Genomic DNA, 25,580 nt, shown 5'->3' with positions numbered 1-25,580 from the left:
GTTCACACTTAGTACATTCGTAATGAAAATGTATAGTGCTATAATAGAATGTGTTTCATCATGAATGTGTGTGTGTTTGTGAACAGGCAGCTGTCCTTAGCGCAATGTACTGTATATTGCGATAATATTTTGCTGCTGTGATAATTCTAAACCAAAATTATAATTAAAATTTCTAATAACAAATAGGTATTGATGATGATAATGAATACATAAGTTGTCTTTGAAGTATTTTGTAATTAGTATTTTATTGAGGATGTGGTGGAGAGATAAATTTTTCATTATGAAAATATTATAATATTTAAGGTAATATACTTTAAATTAATTCACTAGCATAAAGACTAGCATATAGTCTGTAGTGGACATAAAGAAATCAGATGTGAAAGTAGACATAAAGAAACATGTGTAGTGCGCACTAGGACATGCATAGTGACAGAGGGAGTGGTGGAGAGAGACAAGCAGAAAGTGCACAATAGCGGAGATAGAGAAGATTACATGTTGCGCATACAGAGAGAAAAGTTTGTAGTTCACATATTTGAATTTTGAATTTCTTTATTTAGTAATCAAGGTTAAAAAACAATAAAAACAATGCAAAAAAAGTAGAAAAAACAATTGCACAGAAACACAGGCCTTGATTACAAGGAATGCCAAGAAAAGTTAAAAACTTATTTCCACTTGGGTCCTAAAAACAAGGAACTGATAAAGAACATACAAATTACATCAAAAGAATCCTTAAAAAATGGCATAAAAATATAAAAGTTTAAAAATAACAGTTTATCTAACACTTATCAAAAATGTAATCCTAATTTACAGTTTTAAGAAAGATTTATAATAAGAGATATATACAAAAATTGATTTATTGCACTAAAGTAACAAAATTACAATTAATTTTTACCCTTATTATATTTATATTATATATTCTTAATTTACAGATTACAGAAAATTATTGATTTACTGCATTATGCTAAAACCTTTTTATAATTTATTGCACATGAGAATTAAATGTTGAGGAGATGCTTTTTTAGTGACAATTTAAAATTTTCTAATGAAATATTACTTTTAACATATAATGGTATAGCGTTCCAGGCTTTTATTGAGTTGTAATAAAAAGTTTTTTGTTCGCAGCCCTTAATTATTGGAATCCTATAATTTAAATTTGTGGCACTACGTGTCCTTCTAGAGTGGTAATCAACAATACGAACAAAGTTACTATTTACATACAGTGGCATACAGAAAGAGATTATGAAGTCACTGGATAGCCAGGCAGATAGTGCAGTGCACACAGAAGTAAAGTCATCATGGAGTATGTTTCTTGCATACAGAAAGCAATGGGGGCATGCAGTGCACAAAGAAAAGAGCACACGTCCGCATCGACAACCAATAAAATGTGTTTGCTGCATGTAGCTATGTTTATGCAGGAACGTGCAGTGCACACAAATAGCAGCGCATTTACCGACAATCAATAAAGTGTATTCACTGCATCCAGTATGAGAATAACTGTACTATTATAATTTATACGCTGTAAAATAATGTGTATTTCGTGGCATGAATGTAATGTAAGAAATTACTATGGTGCACAGTCACACAGAAAGACCTACTTCTACTTGTAGTTCATGTTTAAATTGGATTTGCCGTTAGCTTCAGGTAACAAAGAAATTTATTTTAACTAATTCCACATGAAAAGCAGAACATGAATTGTAATTATAGCTACAGGGAATTAGATGATAGATTTAATTAGTTTGCATTTGAAGAAATCTAACATCTGACTGGAAAGAAATAGCAGTTGTAATATATTTTAGTTGTTATAACCATAATGAGATATGCTTATGAGTTCACCTATGTAATCATATAATATATTTATCACAAGCTACAGTAATATGTTTTTATGAACTTTGGCCTACCAAGATTTGTAAATACTTAGTGTACAAGACAACATGAAAAAAGGTCTTTGGATTGATCGCTTTATAGAACAGGGATTAAAGCTTGGTTGTCACTTATTGTTACAGATTTTATCAATGTTTGCATAAAATAAATGAAAACATCTATTAAGGTGAAAATTCAGGACTTCACAAAGTTTCTCTTAACATGGGTTGGCTGTAGTAGTGAAACATATTATTATTATATGCTACCCTTATTAATTTCACAAAAATGACTCTTTAATAGAAGTGTCCCCTAAACAGGGATCCCAAGACAAACATTTTTTTTGTAAATTTGTGAACTTAGTTAAACTTACAATTTGTGTGCAAACTTTTGTTATTACAACTTTCATGGTAACTTTTTAACATTGTTCAACATCAATTCTATTTTAACCAGAGTGTGTACTCACTTCAGTGGCTTAAGTAATTACTGTATATGTATCATACTTAGCAACTTTAATCACACCCCGGGTAAAGATAGTTATACTTTTGCACTGTGTCGGCCAGAATTAAGTACAATTTATATGATGACATTGTTTCATATACACTATGGGAAAAACGAAAAAAACTCTCAATCATACCACTTTTCCGGATAACATCACAACCTTTCCAGACGTTTCCATGTGCTCTTCCACGAGGGTGGTTTGCCTCTCATTCAACGGTGCATTTAACAAGTCTGATAACTTCATACCAATGAGGTCATCAGTTGTGAATCCAAACAATTCTGATGACATACGGTTGGCAATCAGAATCTACAGTAAAAGAATCACATCATGAAAGTTCCATAGTGTTTACATGAGCTTGTTGAATCGCGTCCAATAAGTGCAAGCATGGTTATCCAGACCAGCGTTCCGCAAACTTGTTATTTCGCAGCCACCATGATTAAGGCTGAAGAAAATTTGTAAGATTATGGACCAAGGTCCTGTGAAATTGCATTTTACTTTATTTGGAAGGTAAACTCAGCGCAGTCCGGGGTTTGTCACCGAAACTTTAGCCACACATCAATTGCGTTTAAACGAAAAAAGAGGAAATACATTACAAACCTCAGTTGACCTAGCTTTTATGGTCAAGATGGCTTTGTTGGGATTGTAGACTGTGGTTGGGAAAGTCATCCCAATTTGACCGCCACCAATGAAGTTGTAAAATGACCATGACTGACCCATTGATTGGCTCAAATCAGGGGCGGGTGAAGGTGCAAATGAACCTTTTGAGTGACCAGGGGCATAACTGAAGCTGTGCAGGCCGTCAGCTACAAAAAGAAATATTGATTAATAAATTAAGAAAAGGATGAGAAAATCGTATTAAAATTATAATTGATATATTCACTGTTGATAACATGGTATGTTTCTCCATGATATAAAGAAGCTTGTTATAACAATAGAGCCTTCTCTGGATACAAAATTTCCACTTAATTTGATACGTCCCTATAATAAATAGAGGTTTTAAAATGGAATGTACCTTGCTAATTCATTTTACAACATCAAATATTATAATTTTCATTTTAATTTTGAATTAACATTTCACTGCGCAATAAAAAAAAATTTGAATATTATGGTGGATAATCTGTCTGTATTCATGAAGAAATTATTTAACCTTTGAAATTTTCCAACGTAATGCCGATATCTTCCTTGCGTGGTACATCCTTATGTAGCCGTGACTTTTCTGTTACTGGAAATGATTGGTTTAGCTCCAATGAACTATGCAATTTCTTGTCTACACCAAGTTCTGCCGCACGTTCCCTGTGGATAACAGAGAAAAACTATTTATGTTTCAAAATCAATATTTTCAGAAATAACCATAAAGATGTGCTTTAATAGCCAGGAAAGAAATTTGTAAAATTTTACAAAATTAAACTGTCTACACAACAAAAAAAAAAAAAACAAATGAATTAAAAAAAAAATGTGTGCAAAATAATTATTTAAAACTATTTATTACGCAAATTGAAAATTCTAAACTATTGATTATGCAAATTAAAAATGTTTAACTATTGATTATATTAAATTGATTGAAATCTATTGATTGTAACAATTGATTTTTTAAATATATTGATTATATAAATTGATAATTAAAATAATAATGATTTTGAAAATTGAAATTTATTGATTATTTATAAAAATTGATGATTGAAATCTTGATTAAATGCAAATTGAGGATTGAAATATTGATTATGTAAATTGAGGATTGAAATCTTGAGTATGCACATTGAGGATTGAAATCTTGAGTATGCACATTAAGGATTGAAATCTATTGATTATGCAAATTGAGGATTGAAATCAACTGATTATGAAAATTAGTGAATAGAATCTACTGTATTGATTATATGCAAAATTGGTGATTGATTGTTTGATTAATTGGCCTATGATAGATTGAACAGCAGGTCAAAATAACATGAATTTTCCGGAGTCTTAATTCCGATTCTACGATTTAACTCATTTCGTTTTATTTTCAAATGACAACATGACAATAAATCAAGCATATAATCCAGGCTATAGGTTTTAAAGTAGACTATTGCCTTTACTGCATAAATAAAACATCCAACAAAATTGTGATACATTAATTGTGATTTGAATAGAATTCATTATTAAATAGTACAAAGTAAATACGAAAAAACTGCATTCACTGAAACTATAACTCCAATAAAAAGCCACAGGCCTACAGTATGTAGAATCAATAGCTTTATTCTATAGACCAGTTCTAAAGTGGTCATTAATTAATTGTCATGAGGTAATTTCCCGATTGATCGTAATCAAAACGGTACTGGGTTTGGTCTACTAGCGTTCCTGCTCCCAACCAGTACATCCATTCATAGAAGCCTTAATGAAGTAAGCCTACCTGGTGGTGGCCATAGAACGGTCCCGAGATAACGACTATACTTCGGCTTTAGTCGATAGAAGATTGAATAAATTGTTAGAGATAGAGTATACGATGTTATGATTATGTGTAGATATGTGATTTGTTCTTTTTATTCCAATGATGTTATGTATTTAATAAATTTGTTATATCAAATAATTAAATTATCGTAGATTGCATATTATGCGATGAATATTATTTAATAAATTTTTGATATATTATTATTATTATATTAATAAAAAAGATATTTGTTAGTATAAATTAAAAAATATAGATACAGTATAAGGAAGAAAAGCAAAGAGATTATGGAGCGGCTGTACCAGAATATACAACACTAAGTATTGTAAAGTTAATATATTAAAAATTTAGGCGATCTTGTCAAAGGTCAAGCGCCTTCAGCCTGCCACGTTTCGATATTCAATATCAATAACTTTATTCTATAGACCAGTTCTAAAGTGGTCATTAATTGAAAGCAGATAGAAAAGGAGTACCGATTTATTTTTGTTATAATTTAATATATTTTAATATAAACATTATCAGTAACTTTTTTTCCAAATCAATGATGACAAGATAGTGTAATAAAGAAATATAAAAAAACACAAGGACACAATTTTCTGAAGTAATGAGTACTTTAGTCGATGATTTACTGCAATCAATGGCACTGAAGGATGTACACTTGTTGGTCTTCGGAAATAATAATATTTATAGAGTATATTTTATTAACATATTATATTTTAAGCTTGTTTTTGTGATAATAAAATGGATTTAAAGCTAAAAAAAATTATTTAGATTTAATGCCAATTGAACATTTCAGATACAAAGTATTTAAAACTGTCCCAATCATTGGAAAGTGTGAAAATGGTGAACCTAGGTTAAAACAAAGACACTATACGGTACTTTATCTTTTTACTCGGGGTACCCGAGTCTAGTACTTACTCATTTTCTCCTTCTCTTCCTCCATCTGGACACTATTGAGTAAAAAGTGCGATTTTTAAAGTACTACTCCTCCCTTATTCGTTATAGTATTGAGCTGGGATTTGGCATGAACATACTACAGGGACATGTCCTCAAAGCTATAGAGCCGGATTTTTAATTTTTTGTTAATTAATTTGTTTAATTAAGAAGCCACTATGTGTGACACACACCACAGCGTTATGTAGTTATATGGTTATATGCGGATTCTTGGCGTAGTGGTTATCACGTTTGCTTAACACGCAGAAGGTTCCTGGTTCGAGCCCGGACGAAACCTTTTTTTTTAACTTTATGGTGAAAAGTACTGTATACGCAATATGATAATTATACAGAGTATATCTTATTTTTATTATTTTTTAAAATACTTATTTTGTGTAATCAGTAATTATCACTTTTACACATGTTTATTTTGCTTTGTGCTTATTACCATTTATTTGTAATTTAAATGGATTAAAAAACTTTCTGTAACCCACATTTTTAATGTAAGAGGTTTCGTAGTGTAGTGGTTGTCAAGTCTGCTTAACACGCAGAAGGTCCCGGTTCGAGCCCTGGCGAAACCTATTTTCTTTACTTTCTAACTGTATACGTCTGTATACAGCTTCTTTCGCTGTACCCCGAGTATTGCACATTCATGCTTGTTCTATTTCTTTCCTGGTCTTTTCCATTTCTGACCTGGTGCAAGGGTGAGGTACCAAAATGTTCCTTGGTAAGGAGAAGGAAATGCTAATAAAATTTCTGAAAACAATGAATCGAAATTCAAGTATAAACTAAATGAATGACTTACTTCTTTCCATTTCTAATCCGATCCAAAGGTGATGGATAAGAAGGTGTGCCAAACTGCTCCCATTCTTTCAAGCTTCCACCGAATGATTTAGAAAATATATGAGCACCTCCTGATCGTCCCTGAAAAAAAAGAAGGAACAATTAAATTATACATACAGTCAACTCTCACAATATCGAACAACATTGAGCTGGCCAAATATGTCTGGATTCCAGAAGTCATGGTATTCACAATGTGTTTTTAATGGAAAAAAAAATTGGGACCTTGTTATCTACAAGAAAAGTTTGGTATTGGAAGAGTTTCTGGTTTTCAGAGAGTCCGGTATTCGGTGAGGCATTTTCATAAAGTATCAAATTTTTTCTCCATCGACCCATAAACTTCTCAATCTACAGCTTCACTAAAAGTTGCCTGATAGTGATACTTGATAATGATATAATATACAATTTTGTCTAATGCTGTATGCCAAGAAAAAAGAATATAGAAAAATATATTGTCTCCCTGGATAATTTGTGTTTACTTTAACGTCATACAATATTTATTCACTTTGACCAAAAACAAATTGAAAAAACAAAATTATTTATGAATAAGAAAACTATAATTTAAAGAAAGAGTCAATGTTTTTTTCTTTTTGATATTGCGAAATCTTTTTTTTTTTTGCCAAATAAACTACAAAAAAGCCTAGATTCAAAATGTTATTTATTCATCTTTCATATTCATGTTTTGAGGGACAATACAACTTTAATAATATTGTTAAAAAAATAAGTTTGGTGAAAGCTGACTTTTGTAATATGCTGAGCAACAGTCGTCTATTAAATTCAGTCGGCTAAATTCAGTCGGCTAAATTCAATAAAACGTGATCTTCAAATTTGAAGTGGATTATTTTCCTTTTTAAAGAATCTTAAATTTTATCGTAAATCTACTAAATGCTCTCAATTTAAATTGAAACCGAATTGCTTATAATCGGTCATCACTTTTAGTAATATTCAATCAATTCGGTTATTGCTCGATGCATGGTGTATATTTCATTATGTGAAAAAATGTTAGTTTTATGCAAGTAATCCCCTTTTTTTCCTCATTATTTTGTTCTTTCGTCATTCATTCATCTAATCTGTTTCACTAAGATAAATACAGTGTTTAAAGATGTATTTTCAGCGAGATAATAAATAAATAATAAATAAGGATGAATGGCAACAAAAAAAATGTTTTCAAGACAAAAATAATAATTTTTTATAAAAAAATAAACACTTAACAAAATCTTTTCAGTTATTTTTTTCTTGAAGTTTGGTTATATCAGGTACTTTCTTCCATTTTTTGCTCAAATTGAATTCAACTATATTGTAAGTTACCTTAAAAAGGCCTATTAAAAATTAATTATGTAAAATATAGGTGTGCTCTACTGTTATCTTCCTTTTGTAATCCTTTTTTTCTCTTTGGACAGAAAGGCTATTGTCGGTTTATCCAGGTAAGCTAGACATTTTTTTATGAATAAATTTCCATCCAAAAGAAAGAAAACATTTATTGTTAACCTTCCTTTTTTCAATTTAATTTAACTTAAATATTTAGTTCATTTTATGGTTTAAATTAATTTATTTTGTTTAAAATAAAAATGTATGCAAGTACAAAAATTGTGTGTCCTCATCTCCATTCACTTCATCTTTTATCTAAATTCCACTTAATTGAAGCAGTTCAAATGCAGTTAATTTACTAAAGTGATAATCACTAAATGAATTATCAGCTTTGATGTTTTTCCTAAAGTGTAATTTAATTAAATGTAAAAAACATGTTTTGAATACAGAATCACTTCTGTACACAGCCATAGAAATATGTTAATCTAAGATCTCTACTGTAAATAGAACTGCATGTGGCTTTACCACAAGATTATATAAATATGTTATTTTAGTCTTTGCTATAGCAACCTATCAATACATTCATAAAATATGATAAATAAATAAAAGAAATCTGAAATTTAATATCTTCTAGTCGTGTCTTATCAATTTGCGTCATCAGCCTAGAGAAAGGAAAGCTGTGATATTATATACAATATTTATTATTTTTCATGCTAGTATTTTTTGACAACAGCTCAGGCAGATGTTTAATGTATATTTTAAAATTATAAATCAAAAGCATGTCCTTGAATATTAACAATTTAAACATACATAACTTCATAAAGACTTCCGTAAAAAATTAACATACAGTACACCAATTCCAAATAGATGAATATGTTTTGAAGCAAAAGATAGCTTCTGACTTATGACTTATAAGTACTAAACTCCAGGATTTTTATTTTTGATTTGTTGACATGGCGATCAGGTGAGCACAATTGCATTTTTTTTAATTCACACATTTATTCCCAATTCACAATACATTTACAATATTTAATAGTATCAAAAGAAGCGAGTGCTTGTCAGTTTGGTATTCATTTCAGGTCATCACCTGGACAAAAAAATGACATCCCATATTCATCACAAGCTAATTTTCCACAAGATGTTACTTTAGTGATGGCACAAAATATTCAATTTGCTAAATATTCAGTAGGATTGATCTTTTCCATTTGAAAAGTTTATTCCATGAGATTGATTCTATTCAATGGTTAAAGTAATAATCAATGGTACTAATCAACACCTGAGATATTCAATGGTACCATTGGTACTAATCAACACCTGAGATATTTGTTCCAGGTGAGACATGAATGCTGCTGCAACCGAAATATCAACTATAAAGTGACTAAAAATGTATTTTTTAAATCCGAATAAAGATGCAAGCTGCAGTGCTAATGAACGTGTTGTACTGTATCATTGAATGGAGAGAAAATGTCTACATAGAATGTATTCCATTCCACTCAAAAATCTAATTAATTTGTAACAGTAAAATTGTAGTCAGTGAAGTTATCATGCACGCATTTTGTACTGTCAAAACAGACATGCTGGATTGCTCCTGCTAGAATAGAGGTTACTGTTCAAAATGCAAGTGGCATCTATCTACTAATAATATACAGTATCAAGGATTTTATAATCAAATGAGATCAGAATGAATTTTGAAAACTAATATGTCTGAGGATTGTAATATTGTCATTGACATTCAATAATACTTTCATGTGATGGCTTTATCAGCAAATTAATTTATATGGAAATTCGTGTATGTTGATGTTTTGGTTTATAAATTCAGGTGTAAGATGACCAAGTACAAATGAAAATGGGCAGTAATCATTTCTATGCAAAGCTTTTTTATAATCCCATATCATACAAACTGAACAAGTGTTCATTTTCAAAAAAATTTAACTATGAATACATTAAATTTACAATGTTTCTAAAGTTTTTCACAGTATAGCTGTTATTAACAATATTTTTATCAATTACCATACATTGCAATAAAGCAGCTTCATTCTTTCAGCACACACAGACTCACAGCAGATGACGATGTAATGATACAGTATAGAGCAAGGAGCCACAAACCGTTACCATGCCATACATTTCATCTTTTATTTCGAAAAAAAGAATACAGAGTACAAAATTGTCCATAGCTCAAGAACAAATTACAAGGCAAAGGATCAAAGTTACTGTCTGAACCGCTTGGCCACTCACGGACATGGTGGAGAAAGCCCTGTGTACAGTACAATCAATATGTTGAGCCTCTCAGTCAGAATCCCATGGACTGAGTGTCTATTTTGTCATTTTAGACTTTAAAGAAAAGGAAAAGCATGACGTTTATGATTGATTGACAGTAAATCACTACATACTATATGCAGTTACCTTCCTTCCCTTCTAAGTAATGATTCCGAAAACTTTGACAGTTACAATTTTCAACCTACTGTCAAACGTCACATCACTCATCAGTATCAGAGACTATTTGACTATGTTGATCGTCTGCAATTAAAATCACTATCGCTAGTCTCATAGCATCGCTATTAGTGTTAAAACGAATCTAAATGTGAGCCAGACGCATAAATTGGACTTTTCACATAATTATATGTTTGCATTGACAAGAATATGTTGAATAAGAAAATAAAAATTCACAAAAGCTCAATACAATTATTGAGTTAATGTATTGGGAATGGGTTTGAGATTAGGCGCAAGACATAATAGGTACCATTAGCATACAGTGTATACTTAAATAGGGTACTAAATCCTAGTGGTAATTAAAGCAAAGAGAGCTCAGTGAAGAAAAGAAAACTGCATAGGCTGCCCTTTGAAAGCTATTACTGCTAGCTGTATTGAACGTAAAGAGAATATCAATTAGATGTTCTTATCTCCTAAAGATATTAACGATGATGAATAATAGTTATTATTTATTCTGATTGCTATTATGAAGGCAATGACACCAGCAAGATGGACTGCAGTGTTTGTATGGAGAGAAATTTAGGCCTATATTGTCAAAAAGGGATGATGGTCACTGTGGGTCATACAGTATGGTCACTGTGGGTCAAACAGCATGGTCACTGTGGGTCATACAGCATGATCACTGTGGGTCATACAGGATGATCACTGTGGGTCATACAGGATGCTCACTGTGGGTCATACAGGATGTCACTGTGGGTCATATAGTATGGTCACTGTGGTTCATACAGGAGCTGAGATGGGATGCCTTTTGTGAAGCATTAAATTAATGAAATAGAAACGTGCCTAGCAATACCATGCTATTACAGCTATCGCTTTTAAATTGCTTTTGTTCTAATTGTTTGATCTACAGTATAGTAGAATTACTGTTTTGACACCACATTCTAAACTTTTCTGTGTGAATAAACTACCTCAATTCATTCAGTAAACAGAATACAATCAGTCTGTTTTTCTATTATTGTTTTTGTTATATTTACGTGTTTATGCAATACTTTGTAACGTTTATATTTTTTTTAGATTATAAAAGGATCCCAATGGAAATAAGCTAATAGTAATACGCTTTTTGGGCTATCCTGGAAAATCTTTTATAAATGTATTATTTGTAATGTCAGTAATTTATTTTGATCACTTTGTATGTATTTTTTATGATGATTTTCATAATATATTCAAATCAAATCAAATAAAAAAACAAGGGAAATATATGTTGTACTGTAAGTAACACTACTGTATGGACAATCCTTATTCTGGGGTCACTTTAATTCTGGGGGTCACCTACTGTATATTGGGTCCCATTAGGGTTCAACTGTAAGCTAGCTCAAAAGGCATCTAGCTGTTTATCATCAGATCTAAATTCAAATTTACAGTATTCCTGTTTTTAAACAAATGTTAAAAGACAAAACAGGCAGCATCAAAATGTAGGCTCATTTTCCATCAATCAATCCAATTACAGTACAATATATAGGGTGCCAATTCAAGCAGCATTGCAACTAATAACAGTGATAGACATATTATCAACCCTCTTGTGAATATCAGAATAGTGAATAAATTACAGTACTATAATAACTAGGGAATGAGGTAAAATCAATATTTATGTGTTTCTAATGAATACGCTATTATTTTCATTTGAAGCATTTAAAATTGTTCACAAACTTGAATTAACAATTACTGTAAGCATGAGAGAAAATTGAGCATACATTTTTAATACATTCTTAAGTCTAATGAGTGAGTGGCCGAGCAGTTAAGACAGTGGAACCGTAATTACGTAGCCATAACATTGTCAGGGGTTTGAGGCTCACTCACTCCATGGTTCTGGCGGTAGAACGAGTCTTCTCGGATAAGGACTATAAACCGTAGGTCCAGTGTACACATCTACTGTAGCTCGCGTGCACTTTAAAGAACCTAGTACATCTTTCGAGACGAGTAGGGGGTTACCCCGGTGTATTAGTACATCACAGCCCTGATCATAACTGGGCCCTCTGGGAGACCAGTCTTTGACTGAAGAGGTTACCCAGTATAAATATATATTTCAATCAATATATTTCAAGATTTCAAGCCAGCATTACCAATACCACATCAAACAATTATAATTCGATTCAAACATTTCTGAAATCTAAATAAACTTGAATCAACATTACTGTAAGAAAAGAATTTTAATTAATAATAATTAATTAGGTTTATAATTTCAAAAGAGTAAAAAAATAATAAAGAATAATCACATCAATCAATTATAACAAACAAAAAAGAATACTCTAATAATTAAAAATAAGTATCTGACAAATGACATTTGATTTATTAAGATTCATTGAATTAAAATGTAATTTGCCCGAGGGGACTACTTAAAAAATTTGTCGAAGAATAGCAGTCTAATGAATAATCTTAAGAATATAATGGGTCTGCTTCTAATTCAAAACTCCAAATAATGGTAGTCTTTGAAACTGGTTTAGTAATTTGTCTATCAAAGAAGTAAGCATTGCAGGTTAATTTTGACTCAAAATAAAACTGCTTTCTCATTTGGTGACAGTTTTTTGTGTTTGGTTATACCAGGGTTATACTTTATATTCATTATCACACAACAGAGACTGATTAGTAATGGTCGTGCCAGTCAGAGGCCGTCTGGGGTAAAATTGAGACTACGATTTCGGTTACGAATAACTGCTCCATAGAAACCAGATTACGAACCACATTAATTGGTTTTTGTTTCTGGTTGAAATAGGACCCCTTTTCAAGTTTGGATGTGGATGGGGTATTAGTTTTGAAGGGGTAAAGTTAAGATAAAGTAAAGGTTTGATGGCATAGTAAAGGTTTGATGGCATAAAGTTTGGATGGGGTAAAGTTTAGACAATTTGGGTAAGATAAACTCTGAATGAATGGCAGTCCCATGACATTATTAGGAAAGTTTAATATTTAGACAACTGTTTTAACCATGGCAGGTATTATTTAAACTAAACACCAGGCTTAGTAAACAACAACAAAGCTTACAAGTTACAGTAGTGAACAAAACAAAATATTTGGCTAGATGTTAAATTAACTTTTGATTTTGTAAATTTGTCAGATTCGGTCATGTCATGTGGATATAGTTTTATTAACAAAAAAGAGAGTATCATAACATTTAACTAATAACAACTATCTAACGGGAGAAGGATAAATAATTACTATCGCAATAGATCTGTATACACAAATTAGTAGATTCAATATAAAAACACACAAAAACAGGATTTATTAGATTTGTGTCACTAAACGACAATATTTTCCAAGAATTCTATATCAGTAATCAAATACCTTGTGGGCTAGCTATATCTACAGCATTCCTTACATCAAGTCAGTATTTCCAATGGTTGCCAAGTTAGTTACATACAGTAATTGCATATTACTACAGTAAATCTAAATAATTATTAAAATAAAAATGCAGGAAACTTACATAAAAATTCAACTTGGCCTTAGAGTCCATGCTGAGGCCGACAGCAGCCGGTGTATCAGTAATCGCTACTAACAAGCAATACTAGAAATCAGACAGTTACTACAATCCATGCCTCTCGCAGTCGACAAATCTCATTGCTCACAATTATTTATGTATTCTCAGATGAATAAATCTCATCAACGTAAAGGAACAGCATGTTGCTAATTATTTCCTATGTCAATAAATAACCGGCATAATATCCAAGCGGCATAATATCCACAAGGAAAATCAATAAGTATGGATATTAAAGAAAATAGTAAATTTCCTATAGGAATGCATAAATTAATCATTTATAAATTGATATTCGTAAAAGTAGTTTATTTACACTTCTTTTTAAATACAACATTACATCTCCTATGAAAGTGGATCATAACTGGAACAACACTAACTTTGGTTGGCAAAAAGTATGCATTTGTTATTTTTATACATATTTTATATTTGAATGAACTTTTAAATGGAATTTTATATTTTCTTATTCTTTTTATATAATTATAAATAATGTAAATTTGGCGCAATTCAGATTATTCTGCAATGCCACTTATATTTTTAATAAACCTGAATTGAATTGACAAAATAGTAGTTTCACATGGAAATATTAACCTTTGTTTTCTTTAATTAAATATTAATGTGAAGTAAATTATATATGAAATTAAAGCATAACAAATTTAAATCCGTAATTAGCATGTTCATACAGGCTATCTTGCATTCTCATGATTAATAATTTTAATTTCACTCAAGAATAAATCAACCAATCAATTTGCATTTTATTTTTAATAATCATTAGAAAAAACAAAATGGACCAGAAGGAGACGGATTGCATTAATTTTTAATCACCATTTTCAGTTTGTGGAGAAAAATAGTCCCTCCTCAACAAAATAATTGGAATAAAATTGAATCCAAGATGTAAATTAGGAATTTTTTATAGGAAATAATTTGACGAGGGTCCGATGTTTTGGAGCCATTTCAAGGAACCAATTTCAAGAACATACTGTAAATAATGAAAATAATAATCAAAGATATTAACGAATTAAAAAATACGATAAAAGTCACTGAAATTTTCTGAACAAATAGGTTTTTAATTAATTTGAATGTGTATGTAAATAAAAGAATTGAACAAATTGAAACATTTGACAAAATTATTATCATAATAGAGCATGCAACAAAAGAAAAATGTGAGAAAATTAAAAATGTTTATTGAAACTTTAAACGAATAGAAAATATCAGTCAGAAGAGTGAAGGAGACAAGATGAAACATATTGAGGAACAAGTTGGGTGATAAAGATAAATGGGAAAATTATACAAAAATTTAACTTTTTTATTTTAAACGTTAAAAAAGTACAAGTCAAGAAAACCAGGAGTAATGATTCCGATTACAAATACAGTATACAGTACTATAACTAGCTACGAAACCAGCCCCAGATTGGGTACCCAGGGGTGGTTCTCAAATGTATTGTAAAAACTTCCCAGTACAATTACTGTTATGTCTAACCTCATCATATTCATATGTACTGTACTGTACTATAACAGTATACTGGATAAAAACGTCGCGAACAAACATACAGTAAACTACTCTCTCTCTCATAATATAATGATTGACACTAGAAAGCAATCACACATTCTAATGAAATTTCAAAGCATCTGTGTAAACTTGCCAGGTACAATTGCTATGGTTACAATACACACTAAATTGATGAAATGCATTTCCTACTGTGAATTACAAATGTTACCAGGGTCGTTTGTTGTTTGCTAATTACTTTGATAAATACATCAATATCGCTAAAAATATGCTAATTAAATTCATTGTTTGACCTTAAAAAATTCAGTTGTCTGGTTTTTAGGTTGTAAATAAAGGAAAAGGATGTATTCTGATCATTTTTTACTAAAATGTCCCATTAGACTGAATATGAATGCATGCCTTCTAACATTTTGAGACTAAAATTGCGACCAGTGGTTGAAGAATGTTGACAACAAAGGAGTTTAGTCCGACTAAAAATAGGTTAAGAGAATTACAAACTGCGCAACAATGTTCACATTCGAAACTTAATAATAAAAATGTGTCCACCAAAAAAAATTGTTAATTATTAATGAATGTACAATATCATAAAAGATATTGTTGAAACAAAATAATAGCACAAAGTACTCACAGATGTGGTACATTATTAAAATCATAACATTGTGTATGTTTGCTCCCTATATCATGCACACTTGGGGTGTCAATGTCAGAATGACCGGAATTGTAATGGAAAGGTTTTAAACTTAATTTGAAAATCATCCGCCATCTTGAATGTAGCATCATAATCAAAATGGTATATAATAAACGTTACCGCATTTGAATGTATTTGTCTGTAACTAATTAATATTTAAATAAACGTGGTGTTAGTATGGTATATATTAGCATCTTTCAAAATAATATAATTGCTGCAATATTAAATATCAATCAATATGACACATTGGTTTTTCATTTTAATTTGTAGTGTGTCATGTTCACTCATGCATTCAATTGTCAATTAATAATAAATGTATGTAATAATATACTTGCAGTAGTCACTAAAAAACAAACAAAAGATGTAGTGTATATTATTAATAATTTATTTGATAAACATTCAGCTTTGAATCAATGACAACAGTAGAAAAAAAATAAATTTAAAGGAAAATAGAACAAAAAAAAGGTAAAATAAAACAAAAATGGAAAATATCACAATTTGTTTACTCATCACACTATTTATAGTATATTAACTATTATGCTGTTTTTATCTAGTTTTGTTGGTATTAAATCTGTCTGTTTATAAGTGATTGATTGAGATAAAACATCTATTGAAACAAAATAAAACTATAGGTTATTGCAGTAGTTTTTTAACTGCTGAATTGCATGCAGTAGAATAATTTTGACATGATAACCTAAGTATCCACTTCAAATTGCAGAGCTGATTGAGACCAAGTCCAAAGTGGTGTTTATTATGATGACACCACCAGTCCTTGCTCCAATCATACTACTCAACTCAGTGAAATTAAAAGACAATCTTTTCTTAAGTAAACAATCAAGCTCTTGGTTAGATAATAATATAATCTGTGAGTGGTTTCCTATAATTATTTTCATAATAAACTCACCATTGAGGCGCTTAATTGAGATGATGCTGTTGGGTAAGTGCACGGCTTAATGGGAGAGCCAAAGTCCCACGATGTTTGCCTTGGTAAGGAAAACAATAAATTGGCACATTAAATATATAAATTATTATTAATTCATAGTCATCTCTTCCAATACTCTCTGAAAACCAGAAACTCTCATAAAAACAGATTTTCTTGATGAGTGAGGTCCAAAAACATTCGGAATTCCAGAGTTTCCTCCAGAAAACCAAGACATTATTAGGAAAGCTCAAGGGTTTTCGGTAATTGGAGAGTACACATATCGATGATCTAGTAACTATTACTAATTAGTAATACCAGAGAGTTGTAATACTAGGCTAAATAGTAAAGATTCAAATAAATGTAAAATAAAGTGCTACAGTATAAAAAACATTTGAAATTCGTAGTAAAAAGTGTTGGTTTGATAACTGTCACTACACTACTACTAGCCTAGGCCAATAGGCCTACCTGTATTAAATGCACTTCATTGCCCTAAATATGCCAAAACAATTTAAATTTAGGCTTCTACTACCTAGGTAGGTGCGAAAGTCATGTTTTTTGTGAAAATATAAACAGAACAGAGATATTGTAGAGAGAGAATGAAAATATGGCCAGAATTTTTATTTTTCACCGTCAATTATAAAAAGATGATTGAAAGATTAAACTTTGATTTCTTTGAAGTTCAGCCTAGGCCTAGCTAGGCTACATAATCATTTAGTACTACAATTAAAGCTTACTAGGCCTACTACTAGCCTAGACCTACAGTACACTAGCTAGTTTACTAGGCTAGGCTATATTATTATAGGCTAGCCTAGCCTAGGCATCCTATTAGCTAGAGGTAGTTAGCTAGATACAGGCCTAGCTGCCTTTGGCCAGGCGCTCCGACCCGGCTAGTAGTAGTACTAGCTAGGCCTAGCCTAACCCTCTCTAACTCCTCTATCAAGCTAGGCCTGGGCCTAGGCCTAGTAGTAGTAGGCCTACTAGAGTACTAGGTAGGCCTAGCCTAGCCTAGCTAGCCATAGCTAGCCTCTAGCCTAGGGCCTAGGCCCTTATTAGCCTAATTTACATAGCTTTGAACAAAATTAAATAAATCTGTAAATAAACAACATTTATTACATTGGATCATACCGTATTAAAAAATATATTTCAATTACATACTGGCATAAACAACAATCATAGTGTACAAAAACATAAATATACGAAAATCAACAAACCTTTTTAATTCTTCCGCCATCTTTCGCGGTTGATAGCAACGGTTTGGAAAACGCCCTCATATCATTTGATATAATCTCATGAGGGCAGCACACAAACATTATACAAGTAAAATGAAAATTAAAACAGAAATAAAACTACTGTATATATAAATATTTTAACATAGGCATTAAAGGTATTAAATATATATAACAGTTATAAAAGGTATAAATCATTTTAAAAACATACAGCAACAGTGTGTATACAGACCTGATAAAATCGTTCAATCACCACAAATGTGTAAAATTTTAGACAGAAGTATAATAATATTTAGCAATAATTTATTGTAAAATAGACTTATGCCTACAAACAGAGATCGGTACTCACAAACTTTCACTCTTGTTTCCGATAATATAATAATAATATCCCCGATTGTTCTCAATTGCCTGCGGGACTTGACTACCACTGTTATAAACTTCACTAATTATTGATGATTCAATTATGGACATGACTAGGCCTACAATTGATATTTTTAGTACATTTCATTATTTGTTATTATAGATGGAATAATAGGTCTAGTATACTGTGTATATACATCTTGTTGGTCTATCCTTTCCATGATGTTAACCAAAATACAATATTTATACACTGGATATGTGATGTGCGATGGACCTATCACACCATATTTGGGCACAACACAGAGGTTTCTTACCGTATTATTTGATTTTTTAAAGATATTTATTTAATTAAATTATTGTTTTTGTTTTTATATGTATTAGTAGGCCTACAATACTTACTGCATATTTTACTTATTTTTTATTCAATTTCTGCCATATACGATACAAAGAAAAGGACAAAACGAAATATAAAAGGCAAGGGAAGTTTGGAAGAGTGAATTTCTCTCTTCCCTGATATTATCCCCTTTTTGTCTTATTTACGATGTCCGGAAATGATGACGTCAGTATAAACACTTGGCCAATGAGAAACGAAGTTGCAGAGTTATGTCAGACTTCGGGTTCATAAGGGAATTCCCCTTTTTCTTTTTAGAAACATTATCATCACTTTAATCGTTTATCCAATTACAGATATAATAAAATAAAGCATTGCAAACATAGATGTGGTTGAAGTCTACATACTTGCCCGGATGTATCGCGGTCGATAACATTAAATACTATTATGTTCATTCATAACTGAATATACGGCTCATTATGTGACGCTCTACATAAAACAAAACCGCATTGTTAGGGAAAATCCCCGTATCATTTTTCTAGAGAATGCACGCCTTTCTTGTTCAGAGAAATAATATGTGTATATAATTGGTTTCTATAGACAAATCATTTTAGCTACAGTAATCATGAATAGGTGACTATCCGTACCATAAGGTGGTCTGGTTTTACGTGAAAACAGAAGAAAACCTACTGCAGAATTGTGTGATTTTAAGCGGTTTTTAGTCTAAACTTTGAATTATTTGGTTGATGGATTTTAATTCACAAAAGAAGAAATAAGATATCTTTCTGGATTGTTGATCACGTAGTTATTATCTGGTTAATTGAAAATCGGATTGGAAATAATTTTTAAAAACTTAATGGAATCATGGACGGATTTGTCAACAAAGACGTTGGGTATACAACAACGATTGTCTGGGAAGACTCTTTGGCTGTGAGATAAAGAATTTTATTAAAATATGGATTAACTGAGAAATAAAATAAATGCTGGAACAAGAAGACGATGTGGAGTGGAGAAGGGTGAGGTATAAACCTGTCCGGAAAATTGGAGGCGAAAGAAAGTGTAAAATAAAATATCTCATAAACAAAGAATTTAGAGAATGCAATACTAACCAGCGTCTTGCCCTTCACCAGAAGTCATGAGAACTAAAATAAACCGAGATAACAACCTATTTGATCTCATCCGAAGGACGATGTTGTGTGTTTATACTGATTATTTTAAATATCTGATCAGGTAAGTAAATCCGATTTGAAGCCTGTTTTTTTTAAGTTACTATACTACGTTTACAATTTTAAGAATAATTAAATTGTAAAATAAAAAAGTGTGTTGAATAAAATCTAATTATTCAACCAATGAAAATAAAGACGGTGATAAAATACATTTAAATATCGTAATAAAACAATAATGTTATAGTATGCATATAATATAAATAAACATTTTCACGAGTCAACCACCTGAAAAATGCTTCATCGATCACTTATTTGAAGCCGTCATAAATGTTAAATTTTTCATAATTTAGGCCTATTAAAGAAATAAATAATAATACTTATTAAATAATTATTTAATTTAAAATGAGTTGATAATAGTAATATTAATTTTCGAATGCAAAAAATGATAAAACAGGAGTATTATCCTCGGATTGATAAACAATATATTAAAGCTCTGTCTACACTATCAAACTTTATAAATGACAAACAAATGTGATGTGCTCATATATGGACATGATGGTGTCGTATCACTAGCATATTTGGGCAGGTGATTTGGGAATATCACTACCCTCTTTGGGCACATCACACTTTTTTTGAAAGTGTAGACAGAGCTTTTAAGATAAATATATGACTTGTAAAAGTAAGAAAAGTTTTTAAATATTTTTACAGATCATGAATGCCATTATGAGACAAGACAACATACTGTATTAACGGTATACTGCAACGAATATGAACAGTCACATAAAAGGTATAAACGTACATAGGCCTATATAATTATATAAATATGAAAATATGTATCGCGAGTGACGCCTATCACGGACTTAAATTGTATATGGTACTTTGTTATGTTATGAAACAGTAAAATGAAAAAAAGTGTAATTTCACTTTGAAAAATACATCCTATAAGTTGTGTTATACCTACAGCATTGTATATCATAAATGGTTTTAATAATCATTATCATTATATCATATTATATTAAAGCGATTTCATTTATTTCAAATTATTATTCATGTCAACATTTTCATTCAATCATTATTAAAAATCACAAAACATTTTTAAAATGCAAAACAAAACAGAAAAACAAGATTACGGGAATTTAAAGACACAAGGAAAGAAAATGAGCTTTCATGCTTGTTTTTGTACAATCAATTTATAAATTACCTATTTTCACCTAAAAAAATGAAGTTCTCATTAGAAGAAATAAGCCATAAGAAGTCATGGCCTATCTCATTCATTCATTCAACTTTATTCACATAATAATACATACAGTACATCTATAGTTTTTTTCTTTAGTCCTATTGTTACAATTTAAAATAAATCAAATAAATAAGTTATGTACAAAATAACTAGCACGTTTTCTGGTTTATTTACCCTATAAATAAATGAATGTAATCAACAGCGTTGTTAAATAGTCAAAATTGTGCTATAATGGTGTAAGTCTGATACTTAATTTCTAAGAATACATTTATTTTTATTACATACTGACAGAATGGATGAAGAAATGAATGAATATAAGTCTACAAAATATTTATAAATATAATTTAATTAAGACAGCTGCAGAGGGGATATGGCTAATATTTCATTAAAATATAGTTTTATAGGCCTATAGGATATGGCCATAACATGTTATACAGTAGTTGTGCTTACTATGTTATTATTTAATGTTGCCATTGTTACATTCAAATACTTTTAATATTCGTTGAAAAATGTTAAACGTTATTCTTTTGCCATTTATTTATTTTCTTACTTCTCTTATTTTGTATAATTAATTATGAAAAGTTCATTGAAAAACTTAAACATGTTGGTAATTTATTGAAAAAATTTTTATATGGTAACAATGCCTTGTGTGAACATTTGTTTTATCTTTTAAAAAAAAATATGAATAATTTGTGTTTTTTTTTGTAGGCGATTTATTTTTTAAAAAGTTCTTTTAAAATAAAACAAAAAAAATCGGAACAGTAGAGGACAATATTTACTGGTTACAGAGTTTATAGACATTTCATAATTTTTTTAATTTTTAATCATAGTAAACGACTTTCGTACAACAGTCGTGTATATTATTTTGTAGAAAGTTTACACAAGCCTAATAGGCCTATGGCCTTTCCTTGACCGTCTGTTACAAATTGTTAGGCGGGCTAAGAAGACACTAAGCTACTCAGCCAATAGGGCCTAAATGGAATTGAAAATAATTATGATAGGCCTTATCATGCTAAATACATTCTTAATAATTAATTGCATTGTTAATTTCTTGTACTAAGCCTATATTTTACCATTAAATGGTTTCCGATTCTTTCTCGCATGTTTAACCTGATGTTTGTCCCCAGACAGTGAAATTGTCACACGCTAGCTTGTTGTGACATACATACATACAATGTCATTGAACCCAGCACGTTTTACCGATACAACTTTCGTGATCGAAAAGTAAAAAAATCGTTTCTAATTTATAACAATTACGAAATATACAAAAACGAAAAATTGTATAAATATACTATATATATTTATTCATCTTCCTTGTTCTAACTTGTTTGTTTATTGAATAATAATATTTAGGCCTACATTGTAAGCAAATGGCATGATACAACGGCACACCTTGACGTAAGACTCGTACATGCATTTGTATAATTAAAATCGAATATATTGTTTATAGAAATGTAAACAAATGGACAAAAAAATACAATTGTATTATAAATTTAAAATATTTATTTTAATATTACTGTACTGTAAAAAGTCTTTTTATCGTTGATTTAAATTATTTAAAAAAAAATTCAAATTATATAACGTAACCTAACTGTTTGTTCCCGTTCTCGTTGATTTGTTTTGTTTTAAATTCTTGTTTTTGTGAAATGGTATTTGTGATGATAAATTACTAATTTCTTTTTTTAACTATTATATCATCTATATAACATTGTTTCAAAAAAGATGTTCTTAATCGTGCAATTTCGTTGATGATCTTACAACCTTCTCTATCATCACGTGATCATGTTATTATAAACAATAATAATTTGATGTCCACCAAGAATATAATATATTTATGTACTTAAAAAATTAATAGTATATAATGCGGTACATTAAACTAAAACCAACAAACGATTTAAAACTTTCTATTTAAAAAGTTATTTTTTTACGAACGGTCTGTGTCATGCGCAGTTGCGTCAGAAATTTTCAAGATGAAAGTCAAGCGAAAGTGTAAACTTAGGTACGTAAATTGTATATAAAACATTTATTGATTATTTGTTGGATTAAAATGTAACTTTATAGGTTGTAATAGATATTATTCTATACTCATAGGTATTTTATTGCGATTGATGTCAGAGGTTAATGCGATTAATCGGCTGTTATATAGGCTATGACGCGTCACTTTATTGTGTATGTTGTCAAAAAGATAGCCTAAGTAAATGTAGCTAAAATCAACCATTGTTTTATCTGTATTCCACGATCAGAACAAATATAATATTTAACTTATGTTTAAACAAAAATAACTGAATTGATATGCAACTGACTGCAATTAATGTAACTGTGACCATGACAAACTGTAACCCAAATAAAACATTAAGGCAATCCCCCTGTAAGAAAGTATTACATTTACCAGCAGCAGCAGGCAAGTAACAACCTGTCGAACGGTATATTGATTTCCAAGAATGTAGGCCTAATTCAACAGAGAACATGTGCAGGTTATACAATCATTAATTTATATGTTTAATCTTCATCATTAAACAAAAGCAAGCCAACAACATGTTAGAGAAAAGCGAGATTATTTCACATTTACGCCTAAATAAAAAATAATGCTAAACTCTTCTCTCATCAAAATAGATATTGAAATTCTATTGTTTTGATAGTGATAATCATATTTATTGAAATATTAATATTCATATAAATATAGATCTGTTAATCTAAATAATATACAATTTCGATATGAAATAACTGTATTGATAGTCTGTCATTTTAAACATATATGCATATCGACAAAATGTAGGCCTCGAGATTATTAAATTTCTATATAGCATTACTATAATGTAAATATATTAACTTTATTGAATCATAATAGTTATATTTTCAACAATACAGTAGAGCTCTATTAATGAGACACCTTTGGTCTCTGATTAGGGGTTTGCCGTCCATGTGTTAACAGTAGAAGCTCTATTAATGAGACACCTTCGGTCTCTGATTAGGGGTTTGCCGTCCATGTGTTAACAGTAGAAGCTCTATTAATGAGACACCTTCGGTCTCTGATTAGGTGTTTGCCGTCCATGTGTTAACAGTAGAAGCTCTATTAATGAGACACCTTCGGTCTCTGATTAGGGGTTTGCCGCCCATGTGTTAACAGTAGAAGCTCTATTAATGAGACACCTTCGGTCTCTGATTAGGGGTTTGCCGTCCATGTGTTAACAGTAGAAGCTCTATTAATGAGACACCTTCGGTCTCTGATTAGGGGTTTGCCGTCCATGTGTTAACAGTAGAAGCTCTATTAATGAGACACCTTCGGTCTCTGATTAGGTGTTTGCCGTCCATGTGTTAACAGTAGAAGCTCTATTATTGAGACACCTTCGGTCTCTGATTAGGGGTTTGCCGTCCATGTGTTAACAGTGTAGAAGCTCTATTAATGAGACACCTTCGGTCTCTGATTAGGTGTTTGCCGTCCATGTGTTAACAGTAGAAGCTCTATTAATGAGACACCTTCGGTCTCTGAGTAGGGGTTTGCCGTCCATGTGTTAACAGTAGAAGCTCTATTAATGAGACACCTTCGGTCTCTGATTAGGGGTTTGCCGTCCATGTGTTAACAGTAGAAGCTCTATTATTGAGACACCTTCGGTCTCTGAGTAGGGGTTTGCCGTCCATGTGTTAACAGTAGAAGCTCTATTAATGAGACACCTTCGGTCTCTGAGTAGGGGTTTGCCGTCCATGTGTTAACAGTAGAAGCTCTATTAATGAGACACCTTCGGTCTCTGATTAGGGGTTTGCCGTCCATGTGTTAACAGTAGAAGCTCTATTAATGAGACACCTTCGGTCTCTGAGTAGGGGTTTGCCGTCCATGTGTTAACAGTAGAAGCTCTATTAATGAGACACCTTCGGTCTCTGATTAGGGGTTTGCCGTCCATGTGTTAACAGTAGAAGCTCTATTATTGAGACACCTTCGGTCTCTGAGTAGGGGTTTGCCGTCCATGTGTTAACAGTAGAGCTCTATTATTGAGATACCTTCGGTCTCTGAGTAGGGGTTTGCCGTCCATGTGTTAACAGTAGAAGCTCTATTAATGAGACACCTTCGGTCTCTGAGTAGGGGTTTGCCGTCCATGTGTTAACAGTAGAAGCTCTATTAATGAGACACCTTCGGTCTCTGAGTAGGGGTTTGCCGTCCATGTTTTAATTAAGATCCCCATCACTTATGTCATAGGAAAGCATCTCCTGGTGTCCCAAGGAGGGGTTATATACTGTGAATTCAAAATTGTCATACAAATAAAAAACGTATTATATTATATATATTGTATATATTATATACAGGTCGATATGATATGTCGATTTTGTTATCA

The 25,580-nt window shown here is 31.0% G+C and overlaps 1 protein-coding gene across 4 annotated transcripts in view; it reads right to left on the bottom strand.

Annotated features, from left to right (window-relative positions):
• LOC140057221 (PAS domain-containing serine/threonine-protein kinase-like) overlaps nt 1–18,218 on the bottom strand; it is a 30,624-nt gene extending 12,406 nt beyond the window's left edge. For 3 of the 4 annotated variants that reach the window (XM_072102786.1, XM_072102809.1, XM_072102795.1), the window contains exons 1-6: nt 18,144–18,218; nt 16,915–16,993; nt 6,520–6,638; nt 3,507–3,652; nt 2,957–3,162; nt 2,495–2,665 (exon numbers count right to left, since the gene is read on the bottom strand). In XM_072102786.1, coding sequence (XP_071958887.1) covers nt 2,495–2,665; nt 2,957–3,162; nt 3,507–3,652; nt 6,520–6,638; nt 16,915–16,993; nt 18,144–18,163 — 741 coding nt within the window. In that variant the 5' untranslated portion in view covers nt 18,164–18,218. Of the gene's footprint in view, nt 1–2,494; nt 2,666–2,956; nt 3,163–3,506; nt 3,653–6,519; nt 6,639–13,767; nt 13,887–16,914; nt 16,994–18,143 lie in introns of those variants that run through there. The other variant, XM_072102801.1, reaches the window with a different exon arrangement.
• Nucleotides 18,219–25,580: the final 7,362 nt, after the last annotated feature.

This window comes from Antedon mediterranea, chromosome 1 (assembly GCF_964355755.1).
Source record: "Antedon mediterranea chromosome 1, ecAntMedi1.1, whole genome shotgun sequence".
NCBI lineage: Eukaryota > Metazoa > Echinodermata > Crinoidea > Comatulida > Antedonidae > Antedon > Antedon mediterranea.
This window is presented reverse-complemented; position numbering and strand designations above follow the sequence as displayed.